This window comes from Squalius cephalus (genome assembly GCF_949319135.1).
Source record: "Squalius cephalus genome assembly, chromosome: 1".
Lineage (NCBI taxonomy): Eukaryota > Metazoa > Chordata > Actinopteri > Cypriniformes > Leuciscidae > Squalius > Squalius cephalus.
Genome location: NC_137122.1, coordinates 51,870,399 through 51,891,806, shown reverse-complemented (window position 1 = coordinate 51,891,806; position 21,408 = coordinate 51,870,399). Strand labels below are relative to the sequence as shown.

General features: G+C 37.3%; 1 protein-coding gene across 1 annotated transcript in view; it reads right to left on the bottom strand.

Annotated features, from left to right (window-relative positions):
• Positions 1-571: 571 nt before the first annotated feature.
• The window catches only part of tbl3 (transducin beta like 3), a 33,583-nt gene continuing 12,746 nt past the window's right edge, over positions 572-21,408 (bottom strand). Inside the window, exons 12-23 of the mRNA XM_079869587.1 lie at positions 18,401-18,459; positions 18,182-18,288; positions 14,966-15,101; positions 13,841-14,071; positions 11,133-11,203; positions 10,776-10,932; positions 8,912-8,970; positions 7,922-8,025; positions 3,666-3,737; positions 3,420-3,578; positions 3,246-3,339; positions 572-1,742 (exon numbers count right to left, since the gene is read on the bottom strand). Coding sequence (XP_079725713.1) covers positions 1,391-1,742; positions 3,246-3,339; positions 3,420-3,578; positions 3,666-3,737; positions 7,922-8,025; positions 8,912-8,970; positions 10,776-10,932; positions 11,133-11,203; positions 13,841-14,071; positions 14,966-15,101; positions 18,182-18,288; positions 18,401-18,459 — 1,601 coding nt within the window. The 3' untranslated portion in view covers positions 572-1,390. The remainder of the gene's footprint in view (positions 1,743-3,245; positions 3,340-3,419; positions 3,579-3,665; positions 3,738-7,921; positions 8,026-8,911; positions 8,971-10,775; positions 10,933-11,132; positions 11,204-13,840; positions 14,072-14,965; positions 15,102-18,181; positions 18,289-18,400; positions 18,460-21,408) is intronic.

Genomic DNA, 21,408 nt, shown 5'->3' with positions numbered 1-21,408 from the left:
CACCTGAACGAGCTTTTCAAGGTCTTCAGAAACACTAGAAACGTCCAGGCAAGTGTGTCGGAGCTCAACTCTTCAGGAGCAGAATTGGATACCCTTGACTTAAGGAGCTGGCTTCAGTTTTTTTGCATGCATATTTAAATAACCAAAGTAAATAACCAAGACATTTAAGCATATTTAAAAACAAAACAAAAAAAAACCCCTGCAAACCTGATTAGATGGCAATCAGGCAGTCAAAGCTGTACAGTGTTTTAATCTGGCACAATGAGATAAAGTGACAAATGAGAAGCTAAATCTCAGTGTAAATCTGGGTATGTTTTTTTGCGTAACAAGGTGTGACTGAAACAAGTGCAACGTTTTATTTGTTTCTTGGTTTCTGGCATCCTGTAGCCGCGTTTCACAGCGAAATGTCATTGGTCCAAAATCCTGATCTGCGCAATGGGACAGCATTTTCTGAGTATCTGCGTTCTCCCAGAGAGAACAGACAAATTACTAGTTGGGGTTAAGACACATTATTATGTAGAATGCAAACATCAAGATCAACTCAAGAGAGAACATGTGTAGTTGGTAATCGGTAAAGAAGGAAAGAGTATTGCATACAAGCTGCATCCTTGCCAAGCTGTGCGTCACACATGCGCACTGTGTATCCAACACTTGCAGCAATCTGGGATGCCCAACATTCAATACTGTTAAGCAGTGCACACACACCTCACTGTTTGCACAAGATACTGAACGTTTCAGGAAAACCGATGCGGGAACAAGCCACGGTATCATTTAAAGGGCTCAATACTCACTATTATAGCACGAGCATGAAGGGTCAAGTTTGTTTTTGGAAATGGTTGTTTGAACAGTGCTAGAAGTTAAGTGATACTTTGAGAGTGAGATATTTAAGGAATGTTCGGTGATAAATACAAGTTCTGTGGAACGTGACATTGTCCATTATCACAGAAAACACAAAAATAAAGTACAATGTTAAAAGTTTCAATGGGTTTCAAAAAAGTAGAATACTCATATTCTGATTAAATTACTTTTTGGTAAATTATTTTGATTTTGATATGTAAAATTGGCCAAATCATCCTATTAGTGGTTTTACTTTGAAAATGTATTCCTATTCTTAAATGTTGAAAGTGTAATTCAATTAACAGACCTCAACATAATTCCAACAGAGAGGGTAATAAAATGTATTTTTCTTATCCAAGAGATATGACCATTATTTATTTGAAAGATGACAAAAATACATAAAAAAGTGGTGTGCTGATAAAAACAGGAAGCCCCTGTTTATAAGCAACAATGTGTGGATGAATCAGAATATTCAGAAAGACCAGAAATGGTCCATCAATTCAATATACAGTTCTGAATAAAATGGCTTGTGATTGACAGCTACAGCAGCCAATCATCTTATAGTTGCTGTTTTGCAAAGGGCAGAACCTGTAAATTTGTTGGGAAGAGACTTAGTGGAAATTTCCATGACTTCATCTTCATCTTCACTCTCCTCACTGGACACATGACCTTCCTCTGCGCCTCCATTCACCCCGTTGCGTTTCTTGAGATTCGCATGAGCACTTTTAGACGTGCTGACACCTTCATCAAGAAGCTCCACTCTGCTTTCTGAATCCTCCAAATCTTCCTCTTCCTCTTCATCTTCCTGCTGAGATGCTTGAGTGTCTGTCATCTCCATTGGTTGCTTGTCTATGATGAATATGGACTGAGGACTGGTGTCCATCTCATCATCGTCCAAGTTCACACTAGAAAAAAGCAGACCAACTGTAAAACATGATATATTGAATAAACTTTATTCTTTCGGTAAGATTTCGGTAAGATTTTTTAACTCTTATGCTCACCATGAGTGCATTTGTTTGATCAAAAATACAGTAAAAAAAGAAATATTACAATTTATTAATATATTATAAAATGTAATTTATTTCTGTGATGCAAAGCTGAATTTTCAGCATCATTACTCCAGTCTTCAGCGTCACATGATCCTTCAGAAATCATTCTAATATGATGATTTGATGCTCAAGAAACATGTCTGATTATTATCAGTGTTGAAAACAGTTGTGCTGCTTTTTGTGGAAACCATGATAAATTTAGTTTGTTTCAGGGTTCTTTGATGAACAGAAAGGGAGCAGAACTGAGTGGGTGTTTTCAGTTCAATCCCTATTAAAAGAGCGACATGCTCATGCAGGGGATTGTGGGATTGTCAGAGAAAGTATTGGCAATTTTTGTCTAAAAGTTGAGATATGCTTTGAAAGGAAAAAAATGCAAATATCTGGCAAAAGACAGCAGGCGACAGCAAGGAAAAACATGGTAAGATGTTTGACAAGTTAACTTATTAAGAAGTTTAAAGTGAAAGGAATGTTTAATATTTGTTGAAAGAAAGTCTGGGAGAATGGTGTTGATTTAAACCCACTTCCTGGAAGATGAAGAATTGGGCAGTGACTCATGTCAGACACTCAATTCTACAGAACTGTAATCAGATCACCAAGGAAATAAACAATGCTTCATTGTTTTGCATTAAACTTCACTATGAAGATGTCTATCTTGAAAAAAAAAAACTTGCTGACTGAAGAAAACGATTGCCTATTTACATTTACAGAAGTGCTTTCTATTGAGCTTTGGTTCTCTAAAAATGAGATTGGCTCTTGTTTAGGCAAATCTTGGTGACTGCTCAAGTGTTGGAAGATGTTTGTGAGGTTGTTGCTTACTGGTTTGAATCAGTGAGAATCTAGACAAGTCCCTGTTTTTGGGAGCATTTAAAAAGAAAAAAGAAAAAAGCAAGTCTGTTTGCTTAGAAAAGTAAAAGTAAGAGAACAGTTCTTTTCTTAACAATATTGATTATTAATTCATACCCATGGCACAAACATACAGGACTAGTTTTGCACCAAAGATTAATACCAATATTTAGGGGTCATGAACTGCATTTTTTTTTAATTCTATATAAATATTTTATGTTCTATGAGGTCCACTTTTCTTTTTTTTTCACCAAAAACCATTGTAATTTAGAACAGGCAATGTTCTATCCTGACAATGGAGCTTGGTTTAAAATATAAGCTTATTTTTGGACTAACAAGGAAGTTTTGAGTTCTGAAACTTGCAGGATATTTATAGTTACAATGGGAAATTTTGATTTCTCAGTTCATAACCTCATTAACCTTGAGTATGAGCAATACTACTGATTCTTCCCTAAACAAACACTACTAATAATTTAATGAATACACAACCAGGAAGTTTAGGGAACGTGTTTTTACCTCTCTTTGCCACCTGTGATGCGCATTTTCTGCCACATGTAATCCAGAAACATTGAGGCCTGCAGGAGACGGCCAATCCGCTGCATGTGTCTCTCTGCGGGAAACAGGATTCAAATGTATTAATGGAAAGGTCAGAAAGCACTTTATTAAAGGATAAATGTTTGGATAAAACACCTGTGTACGGGATGAGGCCCTCCAGGTGAGTACGAGCCCCCTGGTACTGCAGCATCTCCTCTGGGCTCAGGTGTGTGAGCAGCACCTGCAGGATGGCCTGAGCGTCCAGACAGCTGCGCGAGTTCGTGTTCCACACCACACAGTAGCGCAGCATCGACTCTGAACACAACACACACACTCAGGTAAGGCAGTCACGATGAACCCGATGACCTTCACTAGTGCACTGCGCCAACACACGCCGTGTACCTTTTTGATCCTGACGCAGTTTCAGGAGGGTCTTTTCTAGCTCCTGTATCCCATCCTCCTGCTGCCGAATTTCTATGAAAGATTAAAGAAAATAACATAACATATGATTAATTGTGTGTGTGTGTGCATGTGTGTGTGGGGGGGTCTTTTGGTAACTCACAATTCGATTTAAATCGATTCTTGAGGTCACCATTCAATAAATGCAAAGATTTGATTGTAGTTTACTATTTTGTGTGACTTGTTTGACTAATAGGTCTAGAAGAAAGAAATCTCACTGAATTAAAACTTGAAATTTTAGTTTTTTCTTCCAATTTTAGTCAACCTAACATTATAAAACAAATGGCATTTAAGCTGACTGCAATCATTACTCGCACGACTGACAGTCTTCTGTAATAAAGCAAGGCAGAAGAGAGACAAACAGAAAAAATAAATTCCTTGATACAAAAAACAAAAACAAACTTTTGCAAATATAAAAGTTAAATAAAATGAAAATAAATAAACAATAAAACAAATACAATAGAAAACAAATATACAAATTAAATAAACTAAGCTTCTCAGGTAGAGTAGCCTAGGTTTATTTAACATGTCTTAAGAAATACTAGACAAATTGAATAATCAAATGTACACACACACACACACACACACACACACACACACACACACATATATGGGTCATTGACGAATACGTTTTTTAAAAGTGTAAAAAAATAGAATGGAGATATAACTATATTTGAAACCATTTTTTAGTTTACTTAGTTTTTTTAGTTTAAGATTTTGTGGTTTGTACAATCAATTAACACTGTTTTTTGCCATTTTTTACAAGATGGAAAAAATGTCACCAAAAAAGTCATTCGGTTTAACCACTGATTTGAAAGTTAAAAACTGATTTGACATTGATGTTGAGATAGTATATAGTGTGTACCACAGAAGAAATATTAAAACAGATTATCGCTGATCTCATAAGTGTAATCATTTATTGGACTACTCTAAACACTCCAACATATTCAAGTAAAACATTGCACAGGGAAAGGAGAAAAGGGGAAATGTAAAAAAAAGAGCCTTATCTGCTTTATATTTGTATTATTGTAGTTCCTTTAGTTATTAAAAACAATATTATTCCATTTAAATATTTACTATATCGGTTTTACCGAATGACCTTTTGACACTTCAAAATCTTTAAAATACCTTTATATGTAATAAAATTTAATTAAAACCTTTTGGATTCAGTAAAAGAGATCAAGTTGTACTACCTTACATACTTTGGATGTTATATATTTGTTTTTTATTATTATTAAGGCCTTAGGACAAAAAAAATGACCCGTCACGTCATTGACCCATATACACACATACATATATATATACGCTTCTATAATGCTTGAGTTATATATACACATACATACATACATACATACATACATGTATACATATACACACATATACATATATATACACATATGTGTGTATATGTATATGTATATGTATATATATATATATAACTCATCAAGCATTATCGGAGAAAACTCAGAGTTGCTATCTTGACAAAAGGAGATTGCAAAAAGTATTTAATAAAAGGGGGCAAATAATTGTTCCCAACATGTTTTGGAGAAAAACATTTATTTCATAATGTGATTTCCACCCCACTTTAAATTAATGAAAGGTTAGATTTTTGTACTTTTTAAAAATAAAATATCAAAAGGATAAAAAAAATGCAGATTTATTTTTTACAGCCATCTTTGATCATATTTACCAAGGGGGCAAATAATTCTGACCAGCACTATATACACTGCTCAAAAAAATAAAGGGAACACTTTTTAATCAGAGAATAGCATCAAGTCAGTTAAACTCCTGGGATATTGATCTGGTCAGTTAAGTAACAGAGGGGGTTGGTAATCAGTTTCAGCTGCTTTAGTGTTAATGAAATTAACAGCAGGTGCACTAGATGGGCAACAGTGAGACAACCCCCAAAACAGGAATGGTTTTACAGGTGGAGGCCACTGACATTTTTTCCCTACTCATCTTTTCGGACTGTTTTTCACCAGTTTTGCATTTGGCTAGGCTAGGGTCAGTGTCACTACTGGTAGCATGAGGCGATACCTGGACCCTACAGAGGTTGCGCAGGCAGTCCAGCTCCTTCAGGATGGCTCATCAATACGTGCCATTGCCAGAAGGTTTGCTGTGTCTCCCAGCACAGTCTCAAGAGCATGGAGGAGATTCCAGGAAGAAAGACAGCTACTCTAGGAGAGCTGGACAGGGCCGTAGAAGGTCCTTAACCCATCAGCAGGACCGGTATCTGCTCCTTTGTGCGAGGAGGAACATGATGAGCACTGCCAGAGCCCTACAAAATGACCTCCAGCAGGCCACTGGTGTGAATGTCTCTGACCAAACAATCAGAAACAGACTTCATGAGGGTGGCCTGAGGGCCCGACGTCCTCTAGTGGGCCCTGTGCTCACTGCCCAGCACCAGGGAGCTCGATTGGCATTTCCCATTGAACACCAGAATTGGCAGGTCCGCCACTGGTGCCCTGTGGTTTTCACAAATGAGAGCAGGTTCACCCTGAGCACGTGACAGACAGGAAAGGGTCTGGAGAAGCCGTGGAGAATGTTATGCTGCCTGTAACATCGTTCAGCATGACCGGTTTGGTGGTGGGTCAGTGATGGTCTGGGGAGGCATATCCATGGAGGGACGCACAGACCTCTGCAGGCTAGACAATGGCACCCTGACTGCCATTAGTTATCGGGATGAAATCCTTGGATCCATTGTCAGACCCTATGCTGGTGCAGTGGGTCCTGGGTTCCTCCTGGTGCACAACAATGCCCGGCCTCATGTGGCGAGAGCATGCAGGCAGTTCCTGGAGGATGAAGGAATGATACCATTGAAGGGCCACCACGCTCACCTGACCTACGTCCAATAGAACACCTCTGGGACATTGTGTTTCGGTCCATCTGACATCACCTGGTTACACCTCAGACTGTCCAGGAGCTCAGTGATGTGCTGGTCCAAATCTGGGAGGAAATACCCCAGGACACCATCCGTCGTCTCATTAGGTGTTGTCAGGCATGCATACAAGCACGTGGGGGCCATACAAACTACTGAGTACCATTTTGAGTTGCTGCAATGAAATTTCAGCAAAACTGACAAGCCTGCTGCATCATTTTTTCACTTAGATTTCCGGGGTGTCTTTGAATTCAATCCTCTGTAGGTTGATCATTTTCATTTCCATCAAACGATGTGGCATCCTTTCGTTCATAACACATTACCCAGTCCATATTAGTAGATATCCAGCATGATATTTTTCCCCATTGAGATCTGATGTGTTTTCAAAGTGTTCCTTTAATTTTTTTGAGCAGTGTATATAGCCTAAATATAAAACTGATGCATCAAATAAATAAAAAAAATTATAAATAAATAAATAAATATAAAAAGCGTACTGTTAAGTAAGTTGTGCATTAATTCAGTAAACAAACTGATATTAGTCAAATCTAAACAATCCATTGTCATAAAAATAAAATGTACATTTCTAGTATAAATTTCTTCTAATCTTCAAAATCTTTCTTCTTTAAACAGGATAAAAACTTGCAACTGGATAAATAAAAGCCGGTTCATGTGCACAGCGTCATTCACCTTGAAATCATATGATTCGATTCACGTCTTCTGACTGGCAAAGGAAAGTGGCATTTAGAGATTTCTGCCAACGAACAAACCGGTATTTCTGAATGGGCTGAGGGTTTAGTGGGTTTGAATCGAAAGAATTCGATGAACTTTGATATGTGCGGAGAGCGTTCTCTCAACATCTTTTTTCTTTTCTTTGATGAATAGAAAATGATGAATAGTCAGATCTGCATTTATTTAAAATAGAAATCTTACATAATAGTGACATAATATGGATTTGGCATTTCTTAGGTTTGACCAGTTCAGCCAAAGAGCAACGCTGGAATTTCTTAAGGAAGTGTTGTTGAATACAAGGCAATGAGTAATAATACACCAAGCATCATCTTACACAATCATAAACCCATCATAGCCAGTGTTTGATTTACAACATTCAGGAACTAAAGCTCATTCACTTTTTCCAAATAAACCCAGTACAATGAAGTTTTAAATGGAAGCGGTGGAGCGTCTCAGATTCCAGGCCATGGAGTATAAAATGCGGATCTACCAGATTGTACTCCTAACCATCAGAGTGGCCATTTCAAATAAATGCTTTTGGAAAGTAAAGCAGGCATGTTGACTCAATGCAGGCAAACAAAAGAGAAAGTACCTCTGATGACTCGTAAGGCAGTGTGCGGCTGATCCAGAGAGATGGCGATACCCAGAGCCTTCAGGTACTTCTTCTCATGAAGTAAATTTGACAGTTCCTGCTGCCTGCGAACACGCCACAAAATCTATAAGCACTCAAAAGGATATTTTGTTTTGGAATGACAGACAATAATAAGAAGCAATAAGTTCCTATGTAAAAAGAGCTATGTAAAAGCGCTAGTTCATCCAAAAACGAAAATCCTGTCATCATTTACTCTCCCTCATGTCGTTCCAAACCCGTAAGCCTTTCATTCATCACCGAAGCACAAAGATATTTTAGTCAAACATTAGATGTTTCTTCATTGAAGATCCATCCAAGCCAAAATTTGATGTTTCAAAAAAGGAGATCATAAAAATTCAAATCGAGTGGACTTAAGATTTTGCTCTCGTGCCAAGAAAACAAGTACCATATTTGATCTGTTCTATACGTTCGCTGATCAATGTTTATATGTGAATAAAATCCTACATTAAATCTGTTTTGCATTAAACTGCTTGATTCACATGGATTACTTTTGCTATGTCTTTATGAACAGTTTTTGTGGAATGGAGAGAAAGAGAGATAGATAAATATCTTATTTTTGAACATCTTCATCTGTGTTTCGAAGATAAATGGAAATCATGCTGGTCTGGAACGACATGAGGGCGAGTAAATGACAGAATTTTCATTTTTGGATGGACTATATCTTTCATATTAGAAAAAACGCTAATAATTAAAATGAGCCAATCAGAATTGAATCAGTGCTAATGTTTATGTTTAAGCTGTCATGTGTAAAGATGGATTGATACAGATCAGGTAAACCTATAAAGCGCTTTAAGAAACAATGTTTTGTTTCAACAACAAGGTTGGTTTGGCAAGTGATAAATGTTATGACATTTCTCCTTGTCAATCTTTCATCAGGCATCTATCTGCCTGACTGCATTTGTTTGTTACATTAAGCAGGCAGTGACTTACTTAAGGACTTGCTCTTCTTGTTTGGCCTGCTCCTCCGCCAGCTCCACTTTAGTCACATCCTAACCAGAAAACAAACAACTGTATCAATACTGGCCAGTACGCATAGACAACTGAAACAAATACACAGCAACCTTGACAATTGGTATAGGTATATAGAAGTGCTTTGGCTGGAATGCAAATTATTATTACGCCAGGGTTTTTGGGAGCATGACAGTATAGATGAGCATCCAGTTTCACATATTTATACAGCAGCTTGCTAATTATAAGGATTATAAGGAATTATGTCCACATAATGTGTGTTACATAAGAATGGTGTATTAATTAATCCTCCAGAGCACTCGTGACTCATTAAACAATTACAATTCACATTTGTCAACATCCTCAGGAATTGTGTTGTCAAAAATTGATTTTTCAATATGTATCGACACTGAAATATCTGAAACTGTACCAATACTGATTTTCTGTAGTATCTATACAAGCTGCGCGTTCTCGCTCTCTCTTCTCTCTAATGGCGAAGTGACACACACCGCCTCCTCTCACTCACTCGTCTCATTCGCTCCATGTGGAATAGTGCTTGTATTTAGCATGATTTTAATCACTGCACCGCAGGTTTCACGCTCTCACCAAAAGCACATGCAACACTGATCTATATAAGTGTCGCGCACATAAAGCCGCCTCTCAAACAGCTCGCGAGAACCAAAGCGACTTCTTTTTATGGCTTATTCCAGCTATCCAGTGCTATTTTACATTTGATTACTTTCATTTCTGTAGTATTTCTTACCTAAATACCACAAATAGACCCACCTGAAAAACTTAAAGCTGTTTTTTTTCATTTCTCTCTTTATTTTCTTTGTATTCATTTGTGCTGTTGTTTGCAATTTGTTTATTTGTTATTATTTTATTACTATTTACATGTCTTTAGAGGCAAATGTAGTTCAACAATTTAAATAAAGCCTCCATGTGGTGTGTGTAAGTTATTACAACAATATTATCAAAATATTATGGGATAATAACAATTTATGTGTACGGCAGTATATATGGCAGTTTCTCACGTGGAATCAAAGGTCATTGTTTTTCAAGGTGTCGTATCGAAGTTGGAAATTCCAGTTTCATGACAACACTACTCAGGATGACTAGAATCAATGCCCAAACATTAAATCATGTATGTACATGTCAATAATATCATATGTCCAATCAAATCAGATGGATGAATTAAGTTCGAATGAAAATATATATATATATATGGCTTCACTACTGTAAAATACACTACTGTTCAAAAGTTTGGGGTCTGTGAATTTTTAAAAAGGTTTTTGGAAGAAGTCTCTTATGATCACTATTATATATATAAACAGGTTTCTATGTGAATATGTTTTAAAATGTAATTTATTCCTGTGATCAAAGCTGAATTTTCAGCATCATTACTCCAGTCTTCAGTGTCACATGATCCTTCAGAAATCATTCTAATATGATGCTGAAGAAAAACTTCTGATTATTATCAGTGTTGAAAACAGCTGTGCTGCTTCATATTTTTGTGGAAACAGTAAGTTTTTTCCAGGATTCTTTGAACATTTAAATATGTTGAACAGCAATATATGTAACTAAAGAAGATAAATATAAAGGCTAGAGATATCTGCTTCATCATCATGATTGTGTTGAATAGCAGAACATAATAATCCAGAAACAATGAACTGAAACATATTCATCATTCATCATGATCAGTGCCAGTGTAAAACAATGGGCCTTTTCTCTTGGTATGGGAAACTGACTGTTTCAGCACATGATGCAGTTCACAATGCTTGATTTCGCATTCGGTTTCATAATAACAGTGTTTTACCACCCTGCTGAAACTGTCAGGTGGACTGACCTTCCACAGTGTGATGGTGGAGTCGGCTGATCCAGACACCATCAGGTCGTCACTGCTGCTGCCATGCAGAGCCCACACTTTGTCCTGGTGAGCATCGAACGTTTTCACACACTCATTCGTTTTTATGGTCCACAACTTCACAAGTCCGTCAGATCCACTGAAGAATGACAGAGAAATAGAGTTGGGTCACAAAGGCACATGTTTGGAACCACAAGCACAAATAATATTTCTATATAAACATAAAATATGTACAAATATCCTTATTAAAATGAAAGTGAACATTTATCTAGTTGAAAATAGTGCATGAGAATAGTTTGGACCAGAGTCAGAACATGTAAGAGATAGTAGATAACCTACCTAGACACTAGTTGAGTTCCTCGACTGACAAATATGATCTTTAGCACAGATGCATCATGTCCCTCAAACGTCTGCAGAGATGAAACAGAAATCATTTGAATCTACTTTATAAACTTCTGTTTAAACCGAACATCAGTATGTATGTTTCCATACACCTATTTGTATGCGAATTTTGGGATATCACAAAAAAAAAAACACTGAATGTAAAAGCCAAGATGTGCATAAATTAAAAAATATTCGCATAAACGTATGTGCATAATTAAGGCTTTCTAAACACAGTTCCTGATCTACTATGATTCAAAAGGTCATGTTACACTAAAGATTTTATTTTTTTTATCAAACACTTCACATCAAAATGTATTAATTCTGTCTCTGAAATGACTTTCTTATTGAGATGATGCCCCTAAGACTTGCTATTTGACACCATTGGTACTGTATGTAACACTCATTTTACTATCCAATTGGATAAAATCAAGCCCCATCTTCGATTATTTTAATATTTTGCTTGAAAACAATCAAATATAATGGGCTGCAAAAGCAGTTTCATGTTTAAATGGTCTGATTTGCCCGTGCAACACTCACCACTGATGCTAGGGTATTGTGTGAGGTTGTCAGAACATTGCTATGCCATATTCTGTTCTCCAGATAAGACTGCAGAGTGCAACAGTCGAATTCTGGAAGAAAATCCCATTCATTTTCTCCATAGGGAAATTGATTTTTAACAGTAATTTATAAACCTATAAAGACAGACCTACTGTGAGCTATGAGGTTGTTAATCGATGGTATATATACAGGTATATAAGGGGTGTAACGATACCCTCTCACGTCACGGTTCGATACACATCACGATACTGAACTCACGATACAATATTATTGTGATACTCCAAGACATATGATAAAAGGTTAACAAAGAAATACTGTTATTTGCGATGCTTCATGGGATTGCATTTCTTTGCCTCATTAAAGCCGTTAACATCACCATGAAATCAAAACTGACAATCCTTGTTTTATATTATTTCATCATATATATTTTTTTAATCTATGTGCCCTTTAATCAAAATAACTTCCCATCGTGCAGCGACATCTCTTCTCTGATGACGTGAAGGCGAGATCAACCTGTCACTCACATGAGATCCACCAATAGCAAAACACAACCATCAAACCATTCAATAAATTCCTAATGAAAATCAAGTCTCTCCCTACATTTGTTCTTGTTCGAGAAGCCGTTTTACGTTTTGTGCATTCACGCGTTTGACGCGAATTTGCGTCTGCCGCCCGAGTTGAAAAATCTGAACTTCTGCGTCAATTCGCGCCACGTTAACCAGTAGCCTGCTTGCTGCCTGTCACGTGGTGAAGTGACAGTTTATAATGTTATTTTATGTTTGGCCTCAATAAATTATTTTGTAATATGACTAAAATGCACAACAAAGCAAATCTTTCACATAAAAACTCTATTTCAATATATGAGAGATACTCATTTTGTATTGAATGCTATTTATTCCATATCTATTCTAGATTATATGAAACATTATTAATCTAATGTAAAGACAACAAACACAATTTAGTGTAGAAAAACTAAAAAAAGAAATCACAGGACAGGTTTCACTTTTGGAGGCTGGCTCCATTTATTATCAAAACAAAAATAAATGACAGATTAGGTGGGTGCGGGCGAGGGTGAACCTCGCGCCGGGCTGTACAGCGCGGGCTCGTCAGGCAGCGACCACTCGAGGCCGAGGCCTTATACGGCCTACGCTGTCCTCGTCAGCGTCCTCACCGTTAGGTCCACCAAACCTAGATCCTGGAGCAAATTGTGAAACTCCTGAAACCCTCCGGAGGGTCTGGTGGACCCGAGTACAGCGACAATGTCCCCTACGCAGCTGTTTCTGCTCTCCAGAGCATATACGAGCGGTGACTCTCTCGATTAATGCTAACGCTCGATAAACATCTAAAAAAGATGGCCGCCAACAGGTTTCGAAACTTTCGCCTCCGGATTTCGCCTCTGATGCGCGTGACGCACCTAAATTTCGCTTCAAATTTTTGTTTTTACGTGCGGCAATTTCACTCTTGACCAGCGAATTAACACAAAGTGGTCAAGCGTATAACTAGACGCGGCAGGTGCGAATTTGACGCGCTATTCGCGTCTGGTGTGAACACACAGTAATATACATCACAATATGGAAAAAAAGACTACCACAACTTCGGTGTCATGTCTTCTTTAAGTACACAGTCTTGTACCTTCGTCTTTTTGCCTGAATTTTATTTCAGTCAAGACCACTCTGTTAGATTAGAGGCAAGACTTTCTTGTCTCAGGCGGCAGAGATAGCGTATGAATGTTCTCTGGTAAGGCGATTGGTTAGGGTATTACTAGAAAACTGATGTTACAACAGACATAATGTTGAATAGATAGGCACGAAATCACTCTCACTGACCTTTTCCTGGACCATTTTCAAAAATGCCTAAAGACACATCTTTTTTATTTTCTGATAAAAAAACAAACAAAACAAAAAAACCTTGCTACGTGTACTGTGCTAGACTAACTGAGACTTGTTACAGCACTTGTATACTGTTGCCTTCTCGTTGGTCTAATTGCTTCTATTGTTCTCCTCATTTGTAAGTTGCTTTGGATAAAAGCGCCTGCTAAATGATAAAATGTAATGTAAATGAAAGGGAGGAATAATGCTTGGATTAAAGCTGAAAGTGTAAGTTACCTTGAGGCAGCAGAAGTCTTGGAGGCTCCAGATCTTGATGGAGCCGTCCGCTGAGGCTGTGGCCAGGACCTGGTCCACAGGAGAGAACTGAACACACCAAATACCTCGACCATGACCTCTGAAGACGCCTAGCAGACTCATGTCAGCCAGGGACCAGAGTTTAGCTGTGCGATCCTGAGAGCCAGAGGCCAGCAGTTTGTCATTGGGAGAGATGGTCACACTGTTCACATCCTTCAGGAATATTCCAGGAGACAGAAACAAAATGACAATCATGTGTGAAGCATTTTTTATATATATATATACAGTGCTATGCATAAGTTTAGACACCCATGCTAAAGTTGACTAAAAAGAGGAATTAAAAAATCATCTTTTGGAAATTGAACTTAATGCCTTAATTAAAAAAATTAGTATATGTAATAAGTAATATGGAGTACTTTCCATAAGATCGTCTCTCAATGCAAATCAAACCAGCTATTAGGCTAACTGAAATAAAACCATGCCAATCTCTAGGTATGGTGAAGGCTATGTGATGATGTGCGGCTATTTTAATTCCAAAGGCCAAGGGAACTTTATCAGGATGCATAGTATCCTGGATCCATGAAGTAACTGGCCTTTAAAAATAAAAATCTGCCTTCCTCTATGGGAATTTAACATAGGGGTGTCCAAACTTATGCACCCTGTATTTTAAGGAAGAACATTTATTTATTTATGATACATTATTCATTCACAAAGAAAATTGGTGTCCTTAAAGGATGGATTTTTCCTAATTTTTTTAATTAAGGCATTAAGTTCAATTTCCAAAAGATGATTTTTTATTCCTCTTTTTAGTCAACTTTAGCATGGGTGTCTAAACTTATGCATAGCACTGTTTATTCCAATCTGTTATTTTGAACATAATAATGAATGATGAAAATGATAAATTATGGTTACACAATAAGAATGTGCATGTTTCTCTTATCTCAACAATGGACAATGGTTTTGACACAATGGACGCACAAGAAATGTCAAAAAAGATGGAAAACCGAGCATGTGCTGTCAAAACATGTTCTCCGCCACGGTTCACCTGACAGCTTTGCTGAACACATTTCTTGAATGAGATTGAACGTGACGAGGGCAAAGACCCACCTTGTCATGAGCTTTCTCTGTGAGTCTTGCCGTCATCAAGGTCGGTTCACATCCCATGGCTGGCAGAGAGTCAGGCAGTTCCCACACCTTAATAGTGCAGTCCTGACTGCCTGACACCAGGAAGACTTTTTTTAACCTGCATACAGGAACAGTTAAACAGGTGTACGAGTTAGAAGAACTCAAAAAATTAACACTTATTTGCACAGTAGGGTTGTCAAAAGTACAGAAATTTAAAAAACGTGACGATACCAGCATTTTTCTCTAGGGTTTTGAGCACTTCGTTTTCACACGCTCAACATATGTCTCTGATTGGCCATTGCGTTCACACGATTAATATATATGTCTCTGATTGGCCATTGTGATCATGCGCTCAACATATACGTCTCTGATTGGCCATTGTGTTCACGCGCTCAACATATATGTCTCTGATTGGCCAATGTTTTTCACACGCTCAACATATACGTCTCTGATTGGCCATTGTGTTCACGCGCTCAACATATATGTCTCTAATTGGCCATTGCATTCACGCGCTCAACATATTTGTCTCTTATTGGCCAATGTTTTTCACACGCTCAACATATTTGTCTCTGAATGGCCATTGTGTTCACGCGCTCAACATATATGTCTCTAATTGGCCATTGCATTCACGCGCTCAACATATTTGTCTCTGATTGGCCATTGTGTTCACGTGCTTAACATACATGTCTCTGATTGGCCATTGTGTTCACGTGCTTAACATATATGTCTCTGATTGGCCATTGTGTTCACGTGCTCAACATATGTCTCTGATTGGCCATTGTGTTCACGAGCTCAACATATATGTCTCTGATTGGCCATTGTGTTCACGTGCTCAACATATATGTCTCTGATTGGCCATTGTTCACACGCTCAACATATTTGTCTCTGATTGGCCATTGTGTTCACGCGCTCAACATATGTCTCTGGCCATTGTGTTCACGCACTCAACATATATGTCTCTGATTGGCCATTGTGTTCACGTGCTTAACATACATGTCTCTGATTGGCCATTGTGTTCACGTGCTTAACATATATGTCTCTGATTGGCCATTGTGTTCACGTGCTCAACATATGTCTCTGATTGGCCATTGTTCACATGCTCAACATATTTGTCTCTGATTGGCCATTGTGTTCACGCGCTCAACATATGTCTCTGGCCATTGTGTTCACGCACTCAACATATATGTCTCTGATTGGCCATTGTGTTCACGTGCTTAACATGTCTCAGATTGGCCATTGTGTTCACATGCTCAACATATATTTCTCTGATTGGCCATTGTGTTCACGCGCTCAACATATATGTCTCAGATTGGCCATTGTGTTCACATGCTCAACATATATGTCTCAGATTGGCCATTGTGTTCACATGCTCAACATGTCTCTGATTGGCCATTGTGTTCACATGCTCAACATGTCTCTGATTGGCCATTGTGTTCACGCGCTCAACATATATGTCTCCGATTGGCCATTGTGTTCACGCGCTCAACATATTTGTATCTGATTGGCCATTGTGTTCACGCGCTCAACATATATGTCTCTGATTGGCCATTGTGTTCACGCGCTCAACATATTTGTATCTGATTGGCCATTGTGTTCACGCGCTCAACATATATGTCTCTGAATGGCCATTGTGTTCACGAGCTCAACATATATGTCTCTGATTGGCCATTGTGTTCACGAGCTCAACATATATGTCTCAGATTGGCCATTGTGTTCACGCGCTGAACATATATGTCTCTGATTGGCCATTGTGTTCACACGCTCAACATATCTAAATATACTGAGCACTTACACAGATACACACGGGAGCATTTGAAAGCAGGCAACGATAGACGCCTTCTATCATCGCCTCCCATGTGTCTCTGTGTAAGCGCTCGGTGAAGACATGTTTTTGAAGCGTTGATCATTGTAGCCAATCACAGACATATATGTTGAGCATGTGAACACAATGGCCAATCAGAGGTGTTTAAGAATCCGTTCAACAGTGCTCAAAATGCTAGAGGGAAATGCTGGTATCATCACATCTAAAAAATGTTGGTACCTTTGACAACACTATTGCAGTTATTAAGTTCACACAATATAAAAGTGACAAATTTATAGAACGTTACAAACAGGTATTCTGTTATAAAATGTATAGTTCTGGTTTTTATAGGGATAGTTCACTCAAATTTCTCTTCAATTTCTCATCCTGATGTCCTTTTGTATATGGCATTATTTCTTTAGATCAACACAAACAAAGCTTTTTAGGAAAATAATCCATCTATGTGAGTCCATATAATGCAAATGAATGGCTGCCGCTGGGTTGAAGCTTGAAAAACCACAAGCAGCGATGCTGACGGTAATCAATAAGATACCAGCGGATGAATGTCTTCTGAAGCCAAACGATAGGTGCAGGGCCAATAATGAAAACTCATCAAACTTGACAAATGCGAGTAATAATATGCGTTGGCGAGTATATGAAACAGTGTCAATCGCCAGTTGACCGGTAACATTTTGATAAATTCTAGCAATGCAATGTTGTGAGAACATGATTGTGAACAAACGTGAACGACGCTCGGGACAGTTGACTGGCCAATGCTGCATCAGCACAAAAGTTTAAGCCTTGCCAATTGAAATATTCAAGCGCAAGAAGATGCGAAAGGGAACTCAATATATTACTTGCTATGTGGGAAGTTTTCTGTGCGCAAACATTCGCGCACGTGAACGCCAAGCGAACCAGGACTAAACGTATAATTTACATTTTTGGCCTGGACCAAAAGAACCAAGAGCGTACATACACCCCCGCTTCAGTTGACGCTTGAAAAACCACACGCAGCTATGGATTATTCTCCTAAAAATCTTCATTTGTGTTTACCTGAAGAAAGAAAGTCATGTACATTCATTTGTGGGTGATCTGATTGGATAGGTCACGTTCTAAGGTGTTCCAAAATAGCCAATAAGTGCAGCATTGGCAACCATAAAAGTTCATGAACTATATTAAAATGGGTTATGACCAGGTTTTGCAATTACTTGATTAAAATGTAATGTTTGATTAAAATCTGATTGCAAAATGTTGATGTTAAAATGTCATTCCAGAAACACACTTTTCAATGATGTTTCAGGACAGACCTATGATAACGCTGCAGGTGTTTTTGCACACGTCTAGACTTATATTGCTCATCAAACTGTCCAGTGATATACTGGCGGCTGAGGTCTGACCTGGAGCAGGCGATAGAGCCCACGGCATTGGAGTGTCCGCTCCCCTGAGCCACGCACTGCACGTAGCCGCTCTTCGGATCCATCTTCCACAGCCGCAAGGACTTGTCCTGCATCAAAAGTTACATAAACCTGTTGTTTTTCCATGTGTGGGTGAAGCTATGCATTCAGATATTCTGAATACCGTGATATGCCAGTGAAAAGACAAAGTAAAAGAGTCACCTTTGCACAGCTGGCAAACATGGAGCCTTTGCGAAACACATCAATAGATAAGATGGTATCTGCAGACAGATAATCAGAGCAGAACATCAGCAGATGACAAGTTAATAGTGCTCTCCTCATCGACAAGAATGTCAACAATGAAGACTGATGACTCAAGAGGTGCATGAAGAATACGTGCAGTGTGAGATTCCCTTTTTAATGTTTAAAGCCGGTTGTTTTTACACAATTGACAATTTAAGCAGTTTACAAATCTGGTGTGTAGGGCTGCAAATAATGACGGTTTTGACAATCCATTGACTATTTTTTTGAATAACTGAACAACAACAAAAAGTATGCATCTAATGATAACGTAATAGCGCGTGCACACACACAGACACACCTATTAACCACCTATTAACGCTAAGCTTATGACTTATAAAAAGCGACCTATTTATACCACATCCTGCTTAAAGTTTTCCTCGAAACAATGAGCAAACAATAACAATAGCTTTCAGTTTGCATCAGGAAATGTTATGTTACATTTATAACAACTGGTTAGTGTTAGTTTCAAGGTGGGGCAACTGATTAGCTGCATTTTTAACTAAATTATCGTTACTAACTTTTTTGTACATACTTCTATAGTATTTATTAATATTCTATATTATCTTTCATTTTAATGCTTTCCGTTTCACTGTAATTTTTGTTTAAGATTGAGTAATTTTGTAATGCTTTTGTCGTTTTTACAATTGAAAAAAATAATTCTATATAGTTTTAAATAATATTTATTTCATTTTAGTTTTATTATTTTAGTACTTAGACTTGTTTCAGTTAGTTGCCAAGGCAACACTTCTATTTTCATCGACTTTTTTGTTTAATTTGTTTCATCTCATATTTATTTTAGCTTTGTTTCCCTTACAGGGAACAGTTTTAGTTAACAATAACACTGCTTCCTTTTAAACCTTGCCCAAGAACAAATATTTGATCAAAATTAATATTTTAGTCTTAATCATGTCAAGTTGACATTCAGACTCCCTTGATCAGTGAATTCTTTGTGTGTGTGTGTGTGTTTAACATGGGCTCATACATTTCATTTGCAGATATTAATCTAATGATAACTTGTGCTGTAGGAAACACCACAAACAAGTGCATTAACAGCACACACACACACACACACACACACACACACACACACACACACACACACAAAACTATACTAATGATCTTGTTTTGACTGAATCAAGTTTTTTTTCAGTTTCAGCTATATTACTAGTACAGTACAGGTCAAAAGTTTGGACACATTACTATTTTTAATGTTTTTGAAAGAAGTTTCTTCTGCTCATCAAGCCTGTATTTATTTGATCAAAAATACAGAAAAAAAAAAAGTAATATTGTGATATATTATTACAATCTAAAATAATTGGTTTTTAATTTATTATATTTTAAATGATCATTTATTTCTGTGATGCAAAGCTGAATTTTCAGGATCATTACTCCAGTCTATCACATGATCCTTTAGAAATCATTCTAATAGGATGATTCATTATCAAAGTTGGAAACAGTTCTGCTGCTTAATATTTTTTCATAACCTGTGATACTTTTTTAGGATACTTTGATGAATAAAAAAATAAAAAAATAAAAAAGAAGCAAATTTTTTAAAAATAGAAATCTTTTGTAACAACAATATACACTACTGGTCAGTAATTTTTTTTCTTTCTTTTTTTGAAAAAAGTGATAGTAAAGAAGATTTATATTATTAGAAAATATTTTTTTATTTTGAATAAATGCAGTTCTTTTTAACCTTTTATTCATCAAATATATTAGTCAGCAGAACCGTTTCCAACACTCATAATAAATCAGAATATTAGAATGATTTCTAAAGGATCATGTGATAGACTGGATGTCACATGTGACACTGAAGACTGGAGTAATGATGCTGAAAATTCAGCTTTGCATCACAGAAATAAATGATAATTTAAAGTATATTCAAATAGAAAACTATTATTTTAAGTTGTAATAATATTTCACAATATTACTGTTTTTTTCTGTATTTTTGATCAAATAAACGCAGCCTTGATGAGCATTAGAGACTTCTTTCAAAAATATAAAAAAACTTAGTTTCCAAACTTTTGACCTGTACTGTACATCAAGTAAAAAATGAAAATGAGAAATGTTACCTTGCCAACTAGCTGATGTGAAAAAAAAAATACATTTACATTTTTAATTTTATTTCAGGTAACAAATGTTTTATGGCATTAGTTTTATTTAACTATAATAACCCTGGTTTCCATCATGTCTGTTTTTTCACTGCTCTCAAATGTATTTTCATTATAGTGAAGCAAAAGACAAATTTCCACTTGTGGACAATAAAGGACATAAACTAAAAACAGCGCTGGTTGTTCTCTCGATACTCGACAACGACGGAATCCAACGGCGTGGGCGAAGGTATAATGCGTGTACTAAATTGTATGAAACAATCCAGAAAAAGCACAAACACGGCAGAGATGGCAAGTTCAACAGCTGGGATTAGTTGGGATTAGCTGAGGTGACGTGACGGCTAACAGACAGCAGACAAACTGGCAATCCACCTGTCACTCAAGTGGCCACGCCCTTAATTATGCAGAACTTTAAGGCTTAATATAATTTAAACCGATGTGTTATAAAAAATATTCACCCCCCCCCTCAGAGTTGCCATGAAGGGCAAAATTAGCTATATAGACCAAAACCAATTTTTGGTCCAGGCTGTAAACATATTTTTCTCTGCTGTAAAGTTGGGCATTTTAACATGTGGGGATATATGGAATTGACTCCCTTTTGGGGTTTAATTCACTTCCGTGTCTCGAAGGTTGCCGCTCGATTCGGCCCAAGTGTTCAAGTAGGCTGCAAGTGTGTGCAGAACATTTGATTACCCGATGGGACACACTTATAGCGTTGCACAAATGCATGTGTTTACAGAGCTTTATTTTGATATTCAATACTTTGCATTTTAAAATAAACTTCTAAATGCCTGATCAGTAGTCGCTATGTAACAA